Raw genomic sequence first — 24,874 nt, forward strand, 5'->3', positions numbered from 1 at the left:
TGATTTGCTCTAGCCCAGGCTGATCTGGAATTAACTATATAGTCTCAGAGTAGCTTCCAACTAACAGCAATCCTATCTCTGCCTCCCAAGTGCCGGGATTAAAGGTTTGTGCCACCATGGCCAGACCCCACACCTAGCTTTTTTTTCTCTCAATTTTTATTAACGTTTTCCATGATTATGAAAAATATCTCATGGTAATACCCTCCCCCCCCCATTTTCCCCTTTGAAATTCCATTCTCCATCATAGCCCCTCCCCACCTCAATCAGTCTCTTTTATTTTGATGTCATCATCTTTTCCCCCTCTTATGATGGTCTTGGGCAGGTGGTGTCAGGCACTATGAGGTCATGGATATCCAGGCCATTTTAATGTCTGGAGGGAGCACGTTGTAAGGAGTCCTACCCTTCCTTTGGCTCTTACATTCTTTCTGCCACCTCTTCCACATTAGACCCTGAGTCTTGGAAGGTGTGATCGAGATGTTAATCAGTACTCCAGTCACTTCTTCCCAGCACTATCATACCTTCTGAGTCATCCCAAGGTCACTACCATCTGAAAAGAGAAGATTCTCTACCCAAAGTGAGAGTAGCATTAATATAAGGGTATGAATATTAAGCGAAGTACTTATTGGGTAGTTTGATAAGCATAGTATATACATTTATCCAGACATCAGCAGATATTAACAACTTCCATAATTGTAAACAATATCCCATGGCAATGCCCTCCCCCAATTTTCCCCTTTGAAACTCCATTCTCCATCATATCCCCTCCCTCTCTTAATCAGTCTCTCTTTTATTTTGATGTCATGATCTTTTCCTCCAATTATGATGGTCTTGTATAGGTAGTGTCAGGCACTTTGAGGTCATGGATATCCAGGTCATTTTGTGTCTGGGGGGGGAAGCACATTATAAGGAGTCCTACCCTTCCTTTGGATCTTACATTCTTTCTCCCACCTCTTCTGCAGTAGACCCTGAGCCTTGGAAGGTGGGATAGAAATATTACAGTACTGAGCACTCCTGTCACTTCTTTCCAGTCCATGATGCCTTCTGAGTCATCCCAAGGTCACTGCCATCTTAAAAGAGAAGATTCTCTATCAAAAGTGAGAATAGGGCTGGAGAGATGGCTTAGCGGTGAAGCGCTTGCCTGTGAAGCCTAAGGTCCCCGGTTCGAGGCTCGGTTCCCCAGGACCCACGTTAGCCAGATGCACAAGGGGGCGCACGCGTCTGGAGTTCGTTTGCAGTGGCTGGAGGCCCTGGCACGCCCATTCTTTCTCTATCTGTCTGCCTCTTTCTCTGTGTCTGTCTGTATCAAATAAATAAATAAATAAAAATATTTTAAAAAAAACAAAAAAAAGTGAGAATAGCATTAATATAAGGGTATGAACATGAAGAAAAGTGCGTACTGGGCACTTTGGTGAGCATAGTATATACATTTTAGACAACAGCAGACGTTACACCCCTAGGGCTCATGATTACCCCTGTTGTAGGTTTTCAGTGTCAGGGATGTATTCCCTCCCATGGAGTGGGCCTCCACTCCAATTAGACAACAGTTGTTTTCTACCATGACAGACGCCATGCCTAGCTTTTTAAAGGCTTTTATAAATAATTGTAGGTATTCATTTTTAAAAAATATTTTTATTTATCCAACAGAGAAAGAGGGAGGGAGGAGAGACAGAAAGAGAGAGAATGGACTCAATAGGGCTTCCAGCCACTGCAAACAAACTCCAGACACATCTGCCCCCTTGTGCATCTGGCTCACGTGGGTCCTGGGGAGTCAAACCTGGGTCCTCTGGCTTTGCAGGCAAATGCCTTAACTCTAGCCCAGTTGTAGGTATTCTTTGATGGTGCTCCAAAACGTGACAAGTGTTATTTTTTCTGGGACTCTACCTCAGCGCACTAGGATGGCTGATGGCAACTTTACCACATCCCCCCCCTCCCCAGATATGTGGTGAATTCTTAAGTTAGTTGCAAGCTGGGCGTGGTGCACACCTTGAATCCCAGCATTTGAGAGGCAGAGTTAGGAGAGTATCTGTGCATTTGAGACCAGCCTAAGCTAGAGTGAGACCCTACCTCAAAACACACACATACACACAATAGGGCTGGAGACATGGATTAGCTGTAAAGGCGCTTGCCTGCGAAGCCTAAGGACCCAGGTTTGATTTCCCAATACCCATGTTAGCCAGATGTACATGGTGACCCATGAATTTAGAATTTGCAGTGGCTGGAGATTCTGGAGCACCCATTTTCTCTCTGTCTATCTGCCTCTTTCTCTTTCAAATAAAGAAATAAATAGTAGAAAAATTAAAAAAACTTACTTCAAGTGTGGTGGCTCATGGCAGCATCGGGAGGTGGAGTCAGGAGCATTTTGAGTTTGAAGCCTTCTTGGGATACCTGACGAGCTCCACGCCAGCCTGGGCTGCGTGGCAAATCCCTTTGTTAAACAAAACTTCTTCCAAAAAAGCTGAACCATTTTATAGACTGTTTTTCCTTGTGTTTGAATTATAGCTACCTGAGAACTTTTGATCCTATGCATAAAGATGTCTTTAGTGGACTTAGGAAAGAGGCTGTTAGAAGCTGCAAGAAAAGGCCACGATGATGAAGTGAGAACGCTGATGGCCAGTGGAGCCCCATTCACCACAGACTGGGTGAGCTCAGCAAAGAGGGAGGGAGGCCTCTCAGTCATTGCCAAAGTCAGCCTTTAACAGCACTTTCTTAAAGGCTAAACACACATGGCATTCTCTTCCTTCTCTTTCTGTGTCCTTTCCCTACAAAAGTTTTATGTTCTTTTTACTTCTTAGTTTTTTCATGGTAGGATCTCACTCAAGCCCAAGCTGACCTAGGTCTCACTTTTAAAATATTTTATTTTTATTTGTGTGTGTGTGTAAGAGAGAAAGAGAGAGAGAGAGTGTGTGTGTATGAGTGTATGAATGGGTGGGCCAGGGACTCTAGCCCTGTAAACGAACTCCAGATGTATGTGCCCCCTTGTTCATCTGGCTACATGGGTTCTGGGGAATCAAACCGAGGTGTTTTGGCTTTGCAGACAAGCGCCTTAACCGCTAAGCCATCTCTCCTGCCCTAGGTCTCACTTTTAGTCTCAGGCTGGCCTTGAACTCATTTCGATCCTCCTACCTGTGCCTCCCAGATACTGGGATTAAAGGCATATGTCACCACTCCCAGCAAGAGTTTTCTTATTTTATTTTATTTTATTTTATTTTACTTTACTTAATAGAGACGGGGGGTGGGGGGGAGAGAATGTGCACACCAGGGCCTTTAGCCACTGCAAATAAACTCCAGATGCATGCACCACAATGTGCATCTGGCTACTGTGGGGCCTGGAGAATCGAACCAGGGTCCTTAGGCTCAGCAAGCAAGTGCCTTAACCACTAAACCATCTCTCCAGCCCAAGAGTTTTATTTTCTTTAATTCACTTGAGTATGTGGTTTTCCTTGGTCATTTAACCAATTTAGTTTCCTGTGGATATATGGGTAATAATTGTGCACTGTCAAATACTTACAATTTTCTTATTTTTTTTTTTTACATTTAATTTATTTATTTGAGAGAGAGGCAGATAGAAAGAGAATGGGGCCTGGAGAGATGGCTTAGTGGTTAAGGTATTTGCCTGCAAAACCAAAGGATCTTGGTTCAATTCCCCAGGACCCACATAAGCTAGCTGCACAAGCTTTTGCTTGCGTCTGGAGTTTGTTTGCAGTTGGTGGTACACACATTCTCTCTCCCTCTCTTTCTGTCAAATGAATAAATTTTTTAAATGTTAAAATATATATAGGATTTTAAAAGAAAGAGAATGGACACACCAGGCCCTTCAACCAATGCAAACGAACTTTAGACACATGTTCCATCTTGTGCATCTGACCTATGTAGGTACTGGGGAATCGAACTTGGGTCCTTAAGCTTCACAGGCAAGCACCTTAATTACTAAGCCATCTGTCCAGTCACCCTTGTTTTTTTAATATAATTTATTTATTTATTTATTTATTAGAGAGAGGAGGAGAATGGGCAAGCCAGGGTCTTTAGCCACTACTAATGAACTCCAGATGCATGCACCCCCTTCTGCATCTGGCTCATGTGGGTACTGGGGAATTGAACCTGAGTCCTTAGGCCTTGCAGGCAAATGCCTTAACTGCTAAGCCATCTCTGCAGCCTTTTTATTTATTTTTGTTTATTTTTATTTATTTGAGAGTGACAGACAGAAAGAGGCAGATAGAGAGAATGGGTGCGCCAGGGACTCCAGCCACTGGAAATGAACTCCAGACACGTGCACCCCCTTGTGCATCTGGCTTACATTGGTCCTGGAGAGTCGAGCCTGGAACCGGGGTCCTTAGGCTTCATAGGCAAGCGCTTAACCACTAAGCCATCTCTCCAGCCCTCAGTTTTTTTTTTTTATTAACAACTTCCATGATTATAAAAAATCCCATGGTAATACCCTTCCTACCCCCCACTTTCCCCTTTGAAACTCCATTCTCCATCATATTCCCTCCCCATCTCAATCAGTCTCTCTTTTATTTTGATGTCATAATCTTTTCCTCTTCAGCCTTTTTTTTTTTTTTTTTTTTTGCAAAAAAAATTTATAGCTGGGAATGGTGGCACATGCCTTTAATCCCAGCACTTGGGAGGCAGAGGTAGGAGGATTGCCATGTGTTTGAGGCCACCCTGAGACTACATTTGAATTAAAAAAAAAAAAAAAAAGAATGATGAGAGAAAGAATGAGAATTGACATACCAGGGCCTCCAGCCACGGCAATTGAACTCCAGACACATGTCCCATTTTGATTGCATGTGCAGCCTTGGGTGCTTGCATCACCGCGTGCATCTGGCTTACATGGGTCCTGGAGAGTTAAACGTGGGTCCTTAGTCTTTGCAGGCATGCTCCTTAACCCGTTAGTCATCTGTCTGGCCCCTCTTTTTTTTTTTTTTTTTTAAATTGAAAGAGAGAGGACAAGCATGCCAAGGCCTCTATCCACAGCAAACATACTCTAGATGCATGTGCCATTTCAGGATTGGAGCTATAGCTTAGTGATTAAGGTGCTTGCCTGCTAAGTCTAAGGACCCAGGTTCAGTTCCCCAGTAGCAACATAAGCCAGATACAGAAGGTGGTGCATGCGTCTGGAGTTCATTGAAGTGGCTGGAGGCCCTGGCGTGCCCATTCTCTCTCTATCTGCCTCTTCCTCTCTCCCTCCCTCCCTCTAGTAAATAAGTTTAAAAAAACAAAACAAAACCTGGGTGTGGTGGTTTATACCTTTAATCTCAGCACTCAGGAGGCAAGAGGTAGTAAGATCGCCATGTATTGAAATAATTACAAGTCCTATTGAAATTGAAATGTTATCTTAGTTGGGTACACATTTAATCCCAACAGTTTGGGAGGCTAAGGTGGAAGGATTGTTGTGAGTTCAAGGCCAGTCTTGAGCTACAATGAGAGTTCTATGTTGCGTTGAGCTGGAGGGAGACCCTGCCTGAAAAAGAACAACTAAAAAAATATTACTTCAATCCATGCAATGGCCATTCTCCACCTGTTTGAGAAATGCGACACACAGTTGTAGATAATCCTAATAATGAAGAGTCAAAAAAAGTTCACAATGGGAATAATATTAAAGAGGCTCATGCAGCAGAGGAATATACCCAAGAAGTCAGTGTTGAAGATCCAGTTATCAGTCTAGAGCTGAGAGTTCCTACCTTGGAAAAAAAAAAAAGGATTGTGAAAGGAACAAGACAACAAAACACCCAGTTGATGACATGCCACCCCTGATTCCCAGACTGGAGCAGGTGGCACAGTTGAACACACTCGCAAAGTATGAAAATAAGATGCAACGTGATGAAATAAATTCTGTGTATAAAAGCACTAAAGCTTCTAACACATTCATTCCCAAAGGCTGCTTCTGGGCAGGTGTGGTCAGGACGGCCGTCCCGTAGTGCCCGCGATGCAGTTACAGGTTGGAAGGAGAGGCTTTATGTGCAGCCCCGGGAGAAAGGAGGACATTGAGTATTCCTGGGCTGGTGGCCTTGGCATTTCCCTTCCGACTGGAGTTGTCAGGCACCTCAGTCAGTGGCAGTGAGCTTCCTGTTTCCGCAGAGTAGCCCTTGTTTGTGTCACACGTCTAACTCTACTTTGTCAGTCTCAACAGAATGAGTTTTTCCTTAATTATGTAAACTTTGTCAGCCTGTTTCCTGTGTTCCTTAAATATCATGGTAGCTTGCTCACTTTACTAAATATAAGCACAGTAATGGTGTATTGAATGACATATCCTCAGTACATTTTATAGAGTTTTATATAGTTTATCTTAATTTTTGCATGCATGTGAATGTATATATATGGTCATGCCAGGGTCTCTAAAGGCTGCCTGTCTTTACATGGGTACTGCAGAATTATCCCGGATCAGCAAGCTTTACAAGCAAGCATCTTTAACCACTGAACCATCTCCCTAACTCCAAAATTATATAAATATTTTTGTTTGTTTTTTAAATTTATGTTTGTTTATTCGAGAGAGAACGGGCACACCAGGGCCTCTAGCCACTGCAAACAAACTCCAGGTGCATGCACCACCATGTGCATCTGGCCAGTGTATATACTGGGGAATTGAACCTGTGTCCCTAGGCTTCACAGGCAAGCATCTTAACCACTTAGCCATCTCTCCAGCCCCCCCCCCTTTTTTGAGGTGTAAGGTCTCTAGCCCAGGCTGACCTGGAATTCACTGTGTAGTCTCAGGGTGTTCTTGAACTCATGGCAATCCGCCTACCTCTGCCTTCCAAGTGCTGGGATTAAATGTTTGTGCCACCATGCCCGACTTTATATATAATATATATATATAAGGAGGCAGAGAGCAGTGAGAATGGGTGTGCCAGGGCCTCTAGCCACTGCAAATGAACTCCAGACACATGTGCCATCTGGACACTGGGAAATTGAACCTGTGTAAAATTTTATCTGCACATACTTGTGCACACACCCATGTACCAGGGCCTCATGATTTGCAGACGAACTCCAGTGCTTGTGCCACCTTGTGTGTACAGCTTACATGGGCAGCTTAGAAACTGAACCCAGCCTCGCAGACTTTGACGAGTGCCTTTGACCACTAAGCCATCCTCCAGCCCCAACTGTGTTTCTTCACAGTTAGTTTTCTTTGAGTAAGACAGTGCATCCGTGGTCATTTGCCTGCTTTCATTGTAACATTCTAGGAAAATGTGCTTTGTGAAAAAAACAAGGTAAGGTGTCAGAATCTAATCCAAACTGGGTGCTGTGTTTATTAACAGAAAAGGAAGTCCAGGAGATTAGTATTTCTTCTCCCTGTCCCCCCCCCCCCCACAGGTCTCTCTCTAGCCCCAGACTGTTGATAGAAAAGGAAGTCCAGGAGATTAGCATCCCCCACCCCAGTCTCTCTCTAGCTCCAGACTGACTTGGAACTATCTATGTAGTCTTAGGCTTTAAACTGCCAAGTGCTAGGTCATATGGGCTTGGGTGAGACCCTAACTTGAAAAACAAAAAGAAAAGAAATGAAATGAAGGAACCAGGTGTGGTAATGCACATTTGTGATCCCAGCACTAGGGAGGTGGAAGCAGGAGGAGCATTTTTTTCTCTATTTTTGGTTTTTCGAGGTAAGGTCTCACTCTAGCTAAGGCTGACCTTGAATTTCACTATATAGTCTCAGGGTGGCTTCGAACTTGTGGTGATCCTCCTACGTCTGCCTCCCAACTGTTGGGAGTAAAGGCGTGCGCCACAATGCCCAGCAGGATCATTCTTTGTCACAAATCCTGTTTGAGACTAGTCTGAGCCTGAACCACTTGAGACCCTATCTCAAAAAATAATAAATAGGGCTGGAGAGATGGCTTAGTGGTTAAGGTGCTTGCCTAAGGACTCATGCTGGACTCTCCAAGTCCCACCTAACCAGATGCACAGAGACTCAAGCGTGCGAGGCTACGCCTGCGCACAAGGGGCCGCATGCATCTGTAGTTTGATGTCAGTGGCTAGAGGCCCTGGTCCACCACTTCTCTCTCTCTGTCTCTCTTCCACGTTTATGTGCATAAAATAAGGCGGTCTTAAGAATGTATTGATATAAACCAGGCATGGTGATGCACGCTTTTAATCCCAGTCCTCAAGAGGCAGAGGTAGGAGGATCACCATGAGTCGAGGCCACCCTGAGACTACATAGTAAGTTCCAGGTCAGCCTGGGCTACAGTAAAACCCTACCTTGAACCTTGAACCTCCCCTCCAAAAAAAAATGTATTGATACATGTTACAACAAAAATGTAACCTTGAAAAGCCTTATGCTAAGTAAATGGTATCAGGTTTTTTAAAAAGGCAGTCTGTTGGGCTTACTGCAATAAAATAAAATAAAATAACGTAAACATAACATAAAATAATGATAGCGCTAGGCATGGTGGTGTCTTTCTTTAATCTCAGCACTTGGGAGACAGAGGTAGAAGGATCACTGTGAGTTTGAGGCCATTTTGGGACTACAGAGTTACAGATTGGCCTGGGAACAGAGTGACCTAGAGACCCTTCCTTGAGAAGAGACAAGACTAAACTAGGCATGGTGGCACATGTATTTAATCCCAGCACTTGGGAGGCAGAGGTAGGAGAATTGTTGTAAGTTCAAGGCCACTCTGAGACTCCATAGTGAATTCCAGGTCAGCCTGGACCAGAGTGAGACCCTACCTCAAAAAAGCCAAAAAAAAAAAAAAAGAGAGAGAGAGAAAAGACTAGATCTCTCTCTGTCCAGTGATAGGGGACCCACCAGATTACATAGAGATGACACACAGACTTGCTGAGTATTCTGGAACACTTAATTCTTTCTTTTCTTTCTTTTTTTTTTAGGTAGGGTCTTGCTCTTGCCTGGGCTGACCTCAGTCAAACTCTTTTGTCTCAGACTGTCCTCACACCAGTCCTCCTACCTCTGCCTCCTAAGTGCTTGGATTAAAGGCATGTGCCACCACGCCTGGCTCCTTTTTTTTTTTAAATCATGCCCTTTAATGACTCTTGCCACATAAATCTGTCTGACTTAAAGCTATTATCCTTCACCCTTATTTAATGGGTGAAGTATTTCTCTGATTATTAGTATAAATTCTACTGTTTCTTTAGTCCTATTGGCCAGATGCTTTCTCCAAGGACAGAAAACCTAGGGTTCATCTTGTCCTTGTGTGCATCTACCCAGCAGCGGTCTAGTTCTGTGCAGGCACAGGACAGTTCAGTGAGCATTCTTTTCCCACAGCTTGGGACATCCCCCCTCCACCTTGCAGCCCAGTATGGTCATTACTCCACAGCAGAAGTGCTCCTCCGAGCAGGTGTTAGCAGGGATGCCCGGACCAAAGTGGACAGGACCCCTCTGCATATGGCTGCAGCTGACGGACATGCACACGTCGTGGAACTGCTCGTCAGGGTGAGGCATGAATAGTGTGGGGCTGTGTTGAAGAAAGGCATCCACTTCCTGTTTTCTTTAATAAGTGCAGATGGTTTATATCACTGAGTTGCATATTTATTGATGAGAACATCTTGAAGAGTCTTCATGGCTGAGGGGGGTTTTTGTGTTTGTTTGTTTATTTTGGTTTTTCTAGGTAGGATCTTGCTCTAACCCAAGCTGACCTGGAATTCACTGTGTAGTCTCAGTCTCAGGGTGGCTTCAGACTTACTCTTGCCTCCTGAGTACTGTGACTAAAGGTGTGTGCCACCATGACCAGCTTTTTTTTGTTTTTGTTTTTCTAGGTAGGCTCTCACTAGTTTAGGCTGACCTGGAATTCACTATGTAGTCTCAGGGTGGCCTTGAACTCACAACCATCCTCCTACCTCTGCCTCCTGAGTGCTGGGATTAAAGGCGTGTACTACCACACCCAGCCTTTGTTTTGTTTTTTTGGGGGGGTGGTTTGTGTATTTTGAGGCATGGGCTACCTTCCAACTCATGATGGTTCTTTTACCTCAACCTCCTCAGTGCTGGGATTGAAAGCATTCACCACCATGCCTGATTTTCTGTTTCTTTTCTGTAGGTGCTTCCTGTGCTTATGCCTATCCTTTCAAGTGCTCAGCTTTCTTCTGTTGATAAATGCAACAAAACTGTTCTTTCCCCTTCCTCTCCCATCTGCCACTGTTTCTCAGTGATGTCCTTAGCAGTCCCACTAATGAAAGCAGCATGTTGCTCAGCATTCAGGAGAGTTTGAGAAACGGGTTTCCCTTTGAAATTCCTTCAACAAGTACTAAATTTAAATACATGTGTGACCTCTGTGTAAGCCCTTTATATTTGGGGATGGGATTTTACACCTGTGTTTTTAGTCACTCTTGGTTTAAAAACTTGTTTTTCTTAAAGAGTGGTGCCGATGTGAATGCCAGGGACATGCTGAAGATGACAGCTTTGCACTGGGCCGCGGAGCACCGCCACCGCGACGTCGTCGAGTTACTCGTCAGGTGCGGAGCCGACGTGCATGCTTTCAGCAAATTTGACAAGTCGGCCTTTGACATAGCCATGGAGAAGAACAACTCAGAAATTCTGCTCATCCTTCAGGTATAGTCCCATTATGCTATCAGAGAGCACTTCAGCAAGATTGGAGGGAGTTAAATTTAAACTTCTATCTTCTCAAAGCAGCTCTTACAGCAAGTCTCAGTCATACCATTGATAACATCGTTTTTTTTTCTTTGAGGTAGGGTCTCACTCTGGCAGAGGCTGACCTGGAATTCTCTATGGAGTCTCAGGGTGGCCTTGAACTCACAGTTACCCTTCTACCTCTGCCTCCAGAGTGCTGGGACTAAAGGCGTGTGCCACCGCACCAGGCTCTTCTTCTTGTTTTCTTAGGCAGGGCCTAGCGCTAGCTAGCGCAGGCTGACCTGGAATTCAGTATATGGTCTCAAGTGACCTTGAACTCATGGCGTTCTTCCTACCTCTGCCTCCAGAGTGCTGAGTGGTAAAGGTATGCACCACTACTACACTCGACTTTAAACTTTCCTTAAAAAAAAAAAAAAAAAGAGAGCGGGTATGGTAGTGCATGCCTTTAATTCCAGCACTTGGGAGGCAGAGGAAAGAGGATTGCTGTGAGTTCGAGGCCACCCTGAGACTCCATAGTGAATTCCAGGTCAGCCTGGGCTAGAGTGAGACCCTACCCAAAGAAAAAGTACAACCTTTACTGTACTAGGAAGGCAGAGATAGGAGGATCACCATGAGTTCGAGGCCACCCTGAGACTACATAGTGAATCAGGTCAACCTGAGCTAGAGTGAGACCCTACCTCAAAAAAACAAACAAAAAAAAAAAAAGAAAAGAGGAAAAAAAAAAAAGAAGAGGATGCCAGGCATGTTGGCTCACGTCTTTAATCCCAGCGCTTAGGAGGCAGAGTAGGAGGATCAATGTGAGTTCAAGGCCACCCTGAGACTACATAGTGAATTCCAGGTCAGCCTGAGCTAGAGTGAGACTCTACCTTGGAAAAACAACAACAACAACAACAAAATAGAGGAGCCAGGCATGGTGGTACATGCAGAGATAGGAGGATCAGTGAGACCCTGTCTCAGAAAAAGGGGGGTGGCACATGTGTTGGTGCATCCCTTTATTATTTATTTATCTAATATTTTTGTTCATTTTTATTTTATTATTTGAGAGTGACAGAGAGGGGGGGGGCACAGATAGAGAGACAGGCAGAGACAGAGCAGAGAATGGGCGCACCAGGGCCTCCAGCCACTGCAAACAAACTCCAGATGCCTGCGCCCCCTTGTGCATCTGGCTAATGTGGGTCCTGGGGAATCGAGCCTTGAACCAGGGTCCTTAGGCTTCACAGGCAAGCGCTTAACTGCTAAACCATCTCTCCAGCCCTGTTACATACCTTTAATCCCAGTACTCAGGAAGCAGAGGTAGGGGTTTCACTATGAGTTTGAGGCCACTCTGCAATTACATAATGAATTCTAGGTCAGCTGAGAAAAACAAAAAAGGATGCTGGGTATGGTGGCACACTCCTTTAATCCCAGCATTTAGGAGGCAGAAGTAGAAGGATCATGGTACCCATGTAAAGGGCAGGAGAGATGGCTTAGCAATTAAAGTGCTTGCCTGCAATGCCAAAGAACCCAGGTTCAGTTCCCCAGGACCTACATAAGCCAGATGCACAAGGTGGCACATGCATTTGGAATTTGTTTGCAGTGGCTAGAGACCCTGGCATGCCCATTCTCCCATTTCTCCCTCTGTCCTTGTCTCTCTAGTAAATGAATAAAAATAAAATAATTTTTTTTAAAAAATCATAGGCTGGGCATGGTGGCACACGCCTTTCTTTAATCCCAGCACTCAAGAGACAGAGGTAGGTAGGAGGAGGATCACTGTGAGTTCGAGGCCATCCTGAGACTCAATAGTGAATTCCAGGTCAGCTACCTTGTAAAACAAACAAACAAAAAGTATTGGGGGCAGGGTATGGTGGCACACATCTTTAATCCCAGCACTTGGGAGGCAGAGGTAGGAGAATCGCCATGAGTTCAAGGCCACCTTGAGACTGCATAGTGAATTCCAGGTCAGCCTGGGCTAGAGTGAGACCCCACCTCAAAAAAAAAAAAAAAAAAAAGTGGCCAATTGAAGAATGAATTGAACAGTATCGAGTGGGGATAAACAAAAACCCTGTATCAAGAGAATGAATAATCTGTTCAATTGAGATTCTTAGTCAGGGGGATAATTACACATGAAAGATAGCCACTTGTGCACAGTTTTTTGTTTGTTTTTCATAACAGATGGTTTTCCAAAGACTGGTTATTCTCTTTAGCTTTCAGTTATTGTTCAGAGCCCTTTCATCACTGGACTTTTTTAGTAATGAGTATGTTTGTAGAAAACTTTTGAAAGTAAAAATAAAAGATAAGCATCTTCTTTTCACTAAATCGAACAGAGATTCTTGGAAGCAAAAGTATACCACATGGTACTAGATCTAAAATCTGGTACTCATTTATTTGCTTGTTATGTATTCTCCTAGGAGCTTCCTTAGGGGCAGAATGGAGCAAGTGGTTGGACCAGCTCTAGAGACTTTTTCTCTTCAGGGACCTCCTGCTGGCACATTGTCTTTAGATGATTGATGGTTGAGTGTTAGTATTGTAAATCACTTTTCAGAATATCCAAACCAATTCCTACTTTTTCCAAGTTGAAAATAAGTAGATCCAGACAGGTTAAGTGGCTGTGTAGATGTCTTACGAAGAACATACCTTTATTTTTCTCAAGTAGAAATAAGTTTGGGAAAGTGACCTAACATCTCTATTGCTGTGGTTTAAAAAAAAAAAACAAAAAAAACAGTGGTGTTAATGAGAACTGTGAGCTCCCCGGGACTCCGTAGTTCTGCTTGATAGAGCATTGTTGGGGGTGGGTTTATGCTGTTCAGTAACTGTATGACTAAAGCCAATGAGTGTTCTGATGGAAATACCCTGCTTTGCTTGGTAGGAAGCAATGCAGAATCAGGTGAATGCTAACCCTGGAAGAGCCACCCCCATGACCAACCCTGTGACTGTGGCTGCCCCATTCATCTTCACCTCTGGAGAGGTTGTTAACCTCGCTAGCCTTGTTTCTACAGCCAACACCAAGACAACCTCAGGTAATAGGCTGATAATGTGACACTTATTTTAAACTTAAAATTGAGTCAAGCACTAACTTTCTAGAGATGAATAGATTCACTGTCCAATGACCACTCTTTTTTTTTTTTTTTTTTTGAGGAAGAGTCTCACTCTAGCCCATTCTGACCTGGAACTCATTCTGTAGCCCTAGGCTGGCCTTGATCTTACAGCCATCCCTCCTACCTTAGCTTTCTGAATGCTGGGATTAAAGGTGTGTACCACCAGGTCCAGCTTTTATTACTCTTTTCATTTAATTTTTTTCCAAATATTTTATTTATTGGAGAGAGAGAGAGACAAACAGAGACAGAGAGAATGGGTGTGCCAGGACGTCCAACCACTGCAAATAATTGTAGTTGATGGCTTAGTAGTTAAGATGCATGGGCCACTTCGTGTATGTGGCTTACATGGGTATTGAGGAATCAATCCTGGGTCCTTAGGCTTACCAGGCAATTGCCTTACCCCTGCGCCATCTGTCCAGCTCCCAACCTCTTTTTTTTTTTTTTTTTTTTTTTTAATATTGCCATGCTGGGATTAAAGGAAAGTACCACCATGCCTGGCCATTTATGGTTTTGTAAAATATTTATTTGAGAGAGAAGGAGAGATAGAAAATGGGTGTGCCAGGCCCTGTTGCCTCTGCACATGAACTCCAGACTCGTGACACTTCTGTCCCACCTCTCTTATCCCATAGAGGCACTAGGATTATACATGCCCACTACAGTGCCAGGTTTTTACATGAGTTTGGCAGTCTGAACTCAGACCTCCATACTTCTGCATCATGTGCTTGATCCACTAGGCTATCCCCCAGCCTCAGCCCTAACCCTTAACAGAATTGTAAGACCATAACTGGTTTCTGTCAGTTTGGATTAGATATAGAGTAAGATTATGAACATTAGAATGCAAAGATGGCTTTGACTTAATGAGCCATTTTTTAAAATTTTTTAAATTTTTTTGTTTGTTTTTATTTATTTATTCAAGAGCCACAGACAGAGAAAGAGGCAGAGAGAGAGAGAGAGAGAATGGGCGCGCCAGGGCCTCCAGCCACTGCAAACGAACTCCAGACGCGTGCGCCCCCTTGTGCATCTGGCTAACGGTCCTGGGGAATCGAGCCTCGAACCAGGGTCCATAGGCTTCACAGGCAAGCGCTTAACCGCTAAGCCATCTCTCCAGTCCTAATGAGCCATTTTTACTTTGCCTCTCTGCTTTCCACTGGGCCTCCCTTGCCTTTTAACTGGAATCGGTGACCCCATGCCTCAACAGTGCAGTTTTTAACCCCACCACCTCAGGGCTGGCCACCTTTTCAGCCCTTACTGAGCAGCATCACTCTTCAACTACTCACATAGAGCCACAGCCCTAACCAGAAAGACTCATGCTCGGGTCTGTGTGAGTGGGAGGCATATAGAAAGAAAATCAGTCTGTGAACCTTCTTCAAGGGCCAAAGATGGAGCCCAGGTGGCATGTTGCTTGTCTAGCATTCACAAAGCCCTGAGTTCAGTTCATTCCTTGCCATGCCTAAACATGGCATGTTGGCACACACTTGTAATCCCAGCACTTAGGAGGTGGAGGTAAAAGGATCAGAAGTTCAAGATCACACTCAGCTGCATCGTGCATTTGAAGCTAGACTGGGGGTACTTGAGACCCTGTCACCAGAAAAATAGGAAACGTAGAAGCCAGACTGAGACTGCATAGAGAATTCTAGGTCAACCTGGGCTAGACCAAGACCCAACTTCAAAGGAAAACAACAAAAACCTTATCCTTGGTATTCTCTTGGTTTGTTTTTGTTATTTATTTTATCTTTTAATTTCTATTTGTGGGTACCAATTCTTTTTATTTCTGTGTATACATATGTATGTCCATTCCATATTTTCCTGGCTCTGCCTTCCAATGACATACACAGGTATATTGGGACCACAGATGCATGTCCCATTTTGTGTCTAGCTTTATGTACATGCTGGGGAATTGAACTTGGCCTGGCAGGCTTGTAAGCAAAGCCTACCTAAATCATCTCCCTAGTCCCTGAGTGACCTTTGGCTTACAACAAACCACTTAACTGTTCTAGGTCTTTTAGTTTCTTTTGCACTGCTACAGATTCCGTTCATTTTTTATATATTTTTTGGAGTTTGTTTTTTGGGTGGGTTTTTTTTTTTTTTTTGGTTTTTGGTTTTTGGTTTTTCAATGTAGGTTCTCACTCTAGCCCAGGCTGATCTGGAATTCACTCTGGATTCTCACGGTGGCCTTGAACTCACAGCAATCCTCCTACCTCTGCCTTCCAAGTGCTGGGATTAAAGGCGTGTGCCACCACACCCAGTTTAACAGAGCCCTTTCAGTGGTGACATTTAATTATTTGTGGAGGCGGGGTTTGCTTAGTGGATTATTTGTTCTTGAATTAGGATCTCATGTCCCTCTGGCAGGACTTCAGTTTCCAATGGGCAAAGGAGTTTGAACTCCTGATTCTCCTGCCTACAGACATGGCACATCATGCCCAGTTAATTTTTTTTTTATATTTTATTTATTTATTAGAGACAGGCGGGGGGGGGGGGGAATGAAAAGCCGGGCCTGGTGGTGTACGCCTTTAATCCCAGCACTCAGAAGGCAGAGGTAGGAGGATCACCTTGAGTTCAAGGCCAGTCTGAGACTTCATAGTGAATTCCAGGTCATCCTAGACTAGAGTGAAACCCTACCTCGCAAAACTAAAAAAAAAAAAAGAGAGAGAGAGCATGCCAGGGCCTCTGGCCACTGCAAATGAACTCCAGACACATGCCCCACCATTTGCATCTGGCTTATGTGGGTACTGGGGAATCGAAACTGGGTCCTTAGGCTTCACAGGCAGGCGCCTTAACTGCTAGACCATCTCTCCAGCCCCTTATTTTTCTATTTAAAAGAGAGAAAGAGGTGGGTAGAGAATGGGTGTGCCAGGGCCTCTAGCCACTGCAAATTAACTCCAGACACATGCAGCACTTTGTGCATCTGGTTTTACATGGGTCCTGGGGAATCAAACTCAAGTCCTTGACTTTTGTAGACAAGTGCCTTCCACTGAGCGATCTCTCCCACCCTCCGCCTCTCTTACCCAGGCTGGCCTTGAACTCTGCCTCCTGAGTGCTGGGATTAAAGGCGTGCACCACCCAGCCCACTTCTTTTTTTGTTTTTTTTTTTTTTTTTTTTTTCGAGGTAGGGTCTCACTCTAGCCCAGGCTGACCTTGAATTCACTATGTAGTCTCAGGGTGGCCTCAAACTCAGGCAATCCTCCTACCTCTGCCTCCCAAGTGCTGGGATTAAAGGTTTGTGCCACCATGCCGGGCAACACTTCTTGTTTTTAAAAGATGTGAATGCTTTATTTTCATTGAGTTGTCCAGCTCCACTTATTGCACAATTCTATTGTGACTTTTTTGTTTGTGGGATTTTTTTGTTGTTGTTGTTTTATTTACTTGAGAGAGATGCAGAAAAAGAGTAAGAATGGGCACACCAGGGCCTGTAGCCACTGCAAACAAGCTCCAGACATATGCACCACTTTGTGCATCTGTATTACATGGGTATTGGGAAATTGAACTTGGGTCCTTAGGCTTCACAGATAATCGCCTTAACTGCTAAGCCATCTTTTCAGCCCTAAATTTTTGGATTTTTGAGATAGGGTCTTGCTGTAGATCAGACTGACCTGAAACACACTATGTAGTCTCAGAGTGGCCTTGAACTCACAGCAATCCTCCTACCTTTGCCTCCTGAGAGAGCTGGGATTAAAGGCATGTGTGACCACACCTGGCTACTTTAGCCCTAAGTTTTTATATTTATTAATTAAATTATTTATTTTGATTTTTCAAGGTTGGGTCTCACTCTAGTCCAGGCTGACCTGAAGTTCACTGTGTAGTCTCCAGGTGTCCTTGAATTCACAGTGATCCTCCTACCTCTGCCTCCTGAGAGCTAGGAATAACAGCATTTAATACTTATATATGATCTTGTTTGTTTGTTTGTTTGTTTGTTTATGAAAGATGCAGAAAGAGAGAGAATGGGTATGCCAGGGCCGTTAGCCACTGTAAATGAACTCCAGATGTATGCGCCACCTTGTGCGTCTGGCTTACTATGAGTACTGGGTAGTAAAACCTGGATTCTTAGGCTTTGCAGGCAAGTGCCTTAATTGCTAAGCCATCTATTCAGTCCCCTAGTTTTGTTTTGTAATAGAATCTTGATCTAGCCTACGGTGACCTGGATTTCACTATGTAGTCTCAGTGTGGCCTCAAACTCACGGCGATCCTCCTTCCTCTGCCTCCCGAGTGCTGTGATTAAAGGCATGCGCCACCACACCTGGCTTTTTCTTTTTTTGTTTTGAGGTAGGTTCTTACTCTAGTTGGGGCAAATCTGGCCTTTATTGTAGTCCTAGGCTGACCTCGAATTCACAATGATCCTTCTGCTTCTGCTTCCTGAGTGCTGGGGTTAAAGGCATGCCACCATGCTCAACTACTGTGACTTTTTAAAAAATTATTTATGGGCTATAGAGATGGCTTTAATGGTTAAGGCACTTGCCTACAAAGCCTAAAAGGACCCAGGTTTGATTACCTAGTACCCATGTAAGCCAGATGCACCAGGTGGCACATGTGTCTGGAGCTTGTTTGCAGTGGCTAGAGGCTCTGGTGTGCCCATTCTCACTCTACTGTCTGGTGGTGGTTCTCTTAAAGAATAGGCACTGCACAGTCTTAAATTCATGGTGCTCCTATCATCTCCTCCTAACTCCTGGAATTAAAGGAGTGTGCCACCACTCCTGGCTGTTTTTTTTTTTCTTTTTTCCTTAATACCTATTAAATGTCCCCATATTCTTCCAGAAATTATCTACTGCAATTCAGTTATTTATGTAAATTGCATGGATTTACTTTCAAGATGCTGCCTTAAAAAGAAGTTCCAAGCCTGGTGTAGTGGCACATGCCTTTAATCCCATCAGAGGAAGGAGGATCACAATGAGTTCAAGGCCACCCTGAGAGTACATAATGAATTTCAGGTCAGCCTGAGCTAGAATGAAACCCTACCTCCAAACACCAAAAGAAAAAAGGTTCCAAAATTCAAATATATTACCCTTTTGACTAAAATTTCTTTTTAATTTATTTATTTGCAAGCAGGGGAGTGGGGCAGAATAAGCATACCAGGGCCTCTACACACTGCAAACAAACTCCAGATGTATGTGCCACTTAGTGCATCTGGCTTTATGTGGGTTCTGGGGAATTGAACCCAGGTCAGGCATTGCAGGCAAGTGCCTTAACCACTGAACCATATCACCAACCCTTGATAAATATATAGATATGTATATATATTTAATCTTTTTTTAAAAATTTTATCTACTTGCAAGCAGAAAGAGAAAAGAGAGACAAAGAGAATGGGTACACCAAGGCCTCCAGCCACTGCAGATGATCTGTAGATGCATGCGCCACTTTGTGTATCTTGCTTTATGTGGTTATTGGGACATCAAACTTTGCTCGTTAGCCTTAGAAGTCAAGTGCCTTAACTGATGAGCCACCTCTCTAGCCCCAATTTAGTATACTTAACCTAGGATTTCTAAAAGATATTTATGCATAGAACTTCCTCTTTTGTTGTTATTTGGTTTGGGGTTTCATTTGGAACCCACTGTAGCTCAGGCTGCCCACCAAGTCCTGGAGACCCCTCTATCTCAGTCACGCTGTCCTGTGCTTACCAGGGTGTGTTGTCACACCTGCTCAGAGGCTGTCTTGTCAAAAGCTATTGTGGCACATGACTTTAATCCCAGCCCTAAGGAGACTGAGGTTTCAGGATTGCTGTGAGTTTGAGGCCAGCCTGGGCTACAAAGTGAGACCTTGTCTTAAGAGCAAACATGAACAAAACCCAGAACTGTTGAATCTAACTTATTTTTCTCAATATTTCTTCTCTGAATAGTATCTGTTTCAAAGATGAAATTACTATACTCTTAACTTTTTTTTTAAGCTGACACTTTAAATTTACTTTTCTTTTCTCTAATTCAGAGAAAATTGAAGAGGGAAATTGTGTTGACTCATCAATCCGGCAAGTGGTGGGGAATGGAGGCCAGAGGGTCGTTACCATAGTGACTGATGTAGTCTCTCTGGGTAATATCCAGACTGCAATCCCTACTGGAAGCCTTGTCCAGCCATTTTTTGTAACTATGCAAGATGGACAGCAAGGTGAGTTATACCCAGTAGACAAGTGTTTAAAGATATTTGAGGGACTGGGGAGAGTCCACCTCCTGGGAGACTCAGTAGTTGAAAACACATGTTCCACAAGTCTTATCTACTGAATTTCAAATCCCCAGCACCAAAGGCAAAGAGGGGTGTCTGGTGTTCCTGTGCAGTGCCAAGTGGCACTTAACGCACCCATACACATACATGTACTGGGGAGGCAAAGGTAGGAAGATCTCCATGAGTTCGAGGCCACCCTGAGACTCTATAGAGACTTCCAGGTCAGTCTGGGCTAGAGTAAGACCCTACCTTGCAAAGGAAAACCTAAATGAAATATATTTTTAGGACTGGAGACATGGTTTACTGGTTAAGGTACTTGCCTGTGAATTCTAAGGATTCATGTTCAACTCTCCAGGTTCCACATAAGTCAGACACACAGTAACATAAGCGTGCTGGAAAATTGGCTTAGCAATTAAGATATTTCCCTGCAAAGCCAAAGGACCAAGTTCAATTCCCCAGAACCCATGTAAGCCAGATGCACAAGGTGGCATATGCATCTGGAGTTCATTGCAGTATCTAGAGGCCCTGGCATGCCATTTCTGTCTGTGTGTCTCTTGCTCTCAAATTAAAAAAAAAAAAAAAAAAAAGCTGGGCATGGTGGTACATGCATCCCACCACTCGGGAGTTCAAGGCCACCCTGATTACATAGTGAATTCCAGGTCAGCCTGGACTTGAGTGAGACCCTACCTTGAAAAACCAAAACAATGTAAAATAAAAACAAATAATAAATAACACATATCTGGATGAAGTTCATTTGTGCCTATTCTCTCTGTCTGTCTCTGTCTTCTCTCTCTCTGTGCTTACATATATACATATAAAATGGGTCCTGGTGTGCCCATTCTCTCTCCCTCTCTCCCTCTTTCTCTGTCTCTCAAATTTTTTATTTATTGGAGATAGAAGGACAGAGAGAGAGAGTGAGAGCGCATGCATGCACATGCCAGGCCCTCCAGCTGCTGCGAACAAACTCTAGATGCATGCACCACCATGTGTATCTGCATTATGTGGGCCTTGGAAAATTGAACCTGGGTCCTTAGGCTTCATAGGCAAGTGCCTTATTGTGAGCCAAAGGAAGAGTGGGACTGCTTACAATGCACTCATCCAGACACAAAATGGCCTGAATATCCATGACCTCTCAATACCTGGTACTACCTCCTTTTTACTTTCTTTTTTTTTTTTCCTTTGAGATAAGATCTTGCTAGCCCAGGGTGGCCTCAAACTCACAGTGATCCTCCTACCTCTGCCTCCTGAGTGCTGGGATTAAAGCCGTGCGCCACCACAACTGGCAAATAGAATCCTAATAGTTATATCCTTTATTTTTAGCTAGAGTCTCACTCTATCCCAGGCTGACTTAGAATTCACTATGTTGTCTTAGGCTGGCCTTGAACTCACAGTAATCCTCCTGCCTCTGCCTCCCCAGTACTGGGATTAAAGGAGTGCCCCACCATGCCCACCGTTACTTGTAACCTTTTGATGGGCGAGGGTAAGTGGATCAAGTGCTTGCCATACAGGCCAGCATGAGGACCTGAGTTTGGATCCCCAGTAAAATCTGGGTGTGTGGGCTAAAGCACTGGCTCAGCAGTTAACAGTGCTTGCTTGTAAAACCTGATGGCCTGGTTTCAAATTTCCAATACCCATGTAAAGCCAGATACACAAAGTAGATGTATGTGTCTGGAGCTTGCAGTAGCAGGAGGCCCTGGCGCACACCTTCATTCATTGTCTCTCTCCCTCTCTTGGTATCTCTCTGCTTAATGACTATAAATAATTTTAAAAACTGAGCTGGTCAGGCATGGTGTTGCACACCTTTAATCCCAGCACTCAGGAGGCAGAGGTAGGAGGATTGCTGTGAGTTCAATGCCACCCTGAGACTATACAGTGAATTCCAGGACAGCCGGATCTGGAGTGAGACCCTACTTCAGAAAACAAACAAGAAAAAAGGTGTTTGCTTTCAAAGACTAACAGCACAGTACCCATGTAAAAGCCAGATGCTCAAAGTAGTGCATGCATCTGGAGTTTATGGTGGCAGGAGGCAGCCCTGGCAGTCCCATTCTCTTTCCCTGCTTGCAAACAAATGAATAAGTAAATAAGTAAATAAGTTAAACAAGGTGAAGAGCAATTGAAGAAGATACCCACTGTCTACCCCTGGCCTACACACACACGTACGTACGTGTGCACATGCATACAAACCACTCACACACACAAATGTTATTTATTTATTGTTTTGTTTTTCAAGGTAGGGTCTCACTGTAGCTCAGGCTGACCTGGACTTCACTATGGAGTCTCAGGGTGGCCTCAAACTCATGACTATCCTCCTACCTCTGCCTCCGAAGTGCTGGGATTAAAGGCCTGCAACACTATGCCCCACTTATTCTTTTAGTTAGTTTATTTGAGAGAGAGAATGAATATGAATGTGCCAGGGGCTCTGGCCATTGAAAACAAACTCCAGATGCATATGCCACCATGTGCATCTGGCTTATGTGGGTACTGGGGAATCAAACCTGCATCCTTAGGCTTCACAGGCAAGTACTTTAACCATAAAGCCATCTCTCCTTCCTGTTTGTCTCTGCAGAGCAATGCCTTAATTCTTGGTTCTAAAATCTAAAGAAATCAAAGACGGGCTGAGAAGGTGGCTCAGCAGTTAAAAGCACTTGCTTGCAAAGCCCACAAGCCCTTTTTCAATTCCCCAATACCACCTAAAGCCATGCACCTGGAGTTCATTTGCAAGAGCCCTAGCATGCACATTCTCTTCTTGCAAATAAATATAAATATATTTTTTTAAAACAGCAAAAACACAATTATCAAGGACTTGCCCAATACATAGGAGAGCCTGAGCTCAACCTCTTTTACTGCCAAAAAATAATATGTCAGAGAATGCATTTTACTTTGTTTCCTAGCTAAAATCAAGCAAACCTTCGTGGCTAAAGTGTGTATTCATGACCCCCACTTGCCTTGTAGTTCTCACTGTGCCTGCTGGTCAGGTTGCACAGGAAACTGCCATTGGAGGAGCAATAGAGAAACTGCCACTGCCAAAGAAGCCAGGGAGGGAGAAGATGGCAGATGACGTGGGAGAAGGCAAGGTAACGTCCCTTCCTTTGCGTCAGTGACAGAGCAAGGAGAAAGACGCGCAAACTCTGTTACAGCCTGAGTGCTGCTCTTCTGGATAAGTCACAGTTGGTGACGTGTTTACTTTACAGGCAGATACTGAAAGACAGCTACTACAGCAGCGACTTCAGGAAGCCAGTCGAAGAGCCCAGGAATACCGATGCCAGCTCCTCAAGAAAGAGCAGGAGGCAGAACAGTACCGACTTAAGCTGGAGGCTATGGCACGGCAACAGGCCAATGGAGCTGATGTCACCACAGTTGAAGAGGTAGCTGAGGTGGATGCCATTGTGATACCAGAGGGGAGATAGAAAGAAGAAAGACAGGAAGGGCCCGAGAGTGCCATATGGGAGTTATCATAGAAACATGCAAGGGCCACAACTTTATTCGTTTTATTTAAGAATAGACATAGGGCCCACATTATGTAAAAATTAAGAGCTGAGCATGGTGCCACAAACCTTTAATTCCAGGACACTTGAAAATCTGAGGTAAGAGGTTCTCTGTGAGTTTGAGGCCAGTCTGGGTTAGAATGAAGTCATTCTTCAAAAAAATGTCCTTAAGAAAACTGTCAGCTGGGGTTGGTGGCTCACGCCTTTAATCCCAGCACTCAGGAGGCAGAGGTTAAAGGATTGCCATGAGTTTGAGGCCACCCTGAGACTCCATAGTGAATCCAGGTCAGCCTAAGCTAGAGTGAGATCCTACCCCCCCCCAAAAAAAAATGTGTATCAGGGTACAATACAATGCTTGGGTCCAAAAAGACTGTATGCAACTGGAAAATTCAAAGCCATATGTGGAGAACCGAGGAACCAGAAGAACAAGACCAAATATCTTAGTTCACATTATTGTGTTAAGCATAGTGGTAAGAGTACTCAATGTTGTGAATTTATTATTTTTCTAAATAACTGACTTTATATTAAAAGATTTTAAGATAATACTTATAATATACATACCAAGAGCCTTTAATAATTATACCTGAAGTTTTCAAGTGAAAACTGATCATTTGCCTTAGATTTATAAAACTGAGTAGGACAAAGGTAAGAAACAAGTTTTGGAAGAAAGAAAAGAATGTAGTTCCCGCCGGGTGGGGTGCGCACGCCATTACCCCAGCACTCGGGAGACAGAGGTGGAGGATCGCCGTGAGTTCAAGGCCAGCCTGAGACGATGTAATAAACTACAGGACAGCCTGGGCTAGAACAAAAAAAACCATTCTGCTGTTCTTGATAAACTTCACTGAATCTGTGAATCAGGCATGGTAGTACATATTTACAAGCCTAGCACTTGGGATGCTGAGGCAGGAGGATAATGACTTTGAAGCCAGTCTACACTTGAGAGCAGGAGGAGAGGGAGCAGACACAGTGGTTCCCATATGTAATACCAGCACTAGAGAGCCTGAGGCAGTAGGATTGCCAAGAATTGGAGGCTAACCTGGGATACAGAGTGAGCCTGGGCTATCGTGTGTGAGACCTTGTCTTGGGAAGGAATGAGAAACTTAGAAGTGCCTGACAAATTTGTGTGCACTGAATGTTCATAGCTCAGATACCAGCTTAAAACGAAAATAAAGCCAGTCACAGTGGTATATGCTTCTAATACCAGAACTTGAGAGACTGCCACAGGAGGATTACCACAAGTTTGAAGCCAGCCTTGGCTACCTAGTGAGACCTTTCTCAAAAAACAAAAACCAGGCTGGAGAGATGGCTTAGCAGTTAAGGCACTTGCCTGCAAAGCTAAAGGACCCCTGTTCACTCTCCAGACTCCATGTAAGCCAGATGCACATGCCCACTAGGTGGCGCGTCTAGCATTGGATTGCAATGGCTGAGGCCCTGTTGCACCAGATTTTTCTCTCTCCCCTGTCTCTCTCTTAAAAAAGAAAAGGGGAAAAAAAGCCTGACACGGAGACTAGGGATAATTCAGTTGATAGAGTGTCTGCCTAGCATTCATAAAGTCTTAGGTTTAATTCCAGGTGGTGTACACCTGTTATCCCAGGTGTGAGATGGAGGCAGGAAGATCAGAAGTTCACAGTGATCCTCTGCTA

General features: G+C 44.1%; 1 protein-coding gene across 1 annotated transcript in view; it reads left to right on the top strand.

The window, feature by feature from the left end:
* Gabpb2 (GA binding protein transcription factor subunit beta 2) overlaps positions 1 to 23,780 on the top strand; it is a 31,083-nt gene extending 7,303 nt beyond the window's left edge. Inside the window, 8 exon segments of the mRNA XM_045138309.1 lie at positions 2,500 to 2,639; positions 9,209 to 9,376; positions 10,295 to 10,489; positions 13,374 to 13,524; positions 19,516 to 19,692; positions 22,699 to 22,820; positions 22,938 to 23,145; positions 23,148 to 23,780. Coding sequence (XP_044994244.1) covers positions 2,532 to 2,639; positions 9,209 to 9,376; positions 10,295 to 10,489; positions 13,374 to 13,524; positions 19,516 to 19,692; positions 22,699 to 22,820; positions 22,938 to 23,145; positions 23,148 to 23,242 — 1,224 coding nt within the window. The 5' untranslated portion in view covers positions 2,500 to 2,531 and the 3' untranslated portion in view covers positions 23,243 to 23,780.
* The last annotated feature ends 1,094 nt before the right edge of the window (positions 23,781 to 24,874 follow it).

The sequence above is a fragment of the Jaculus jaculus genome, chromosome 19, assembly GCF_020740685.1.
Source record: "Jaculus jaculus isolate mJacJac1 chromosome 19, mJacJac1.mat.Y.cur, whole genome shotgun sequence".
Taxonomy (NCBI): domain Eukaryota; kingdom Metazoa; phylum Chordata; class Mammalia; order Rodentia; family Dipodidae; genus Jaculus; species Jaculus jaculus.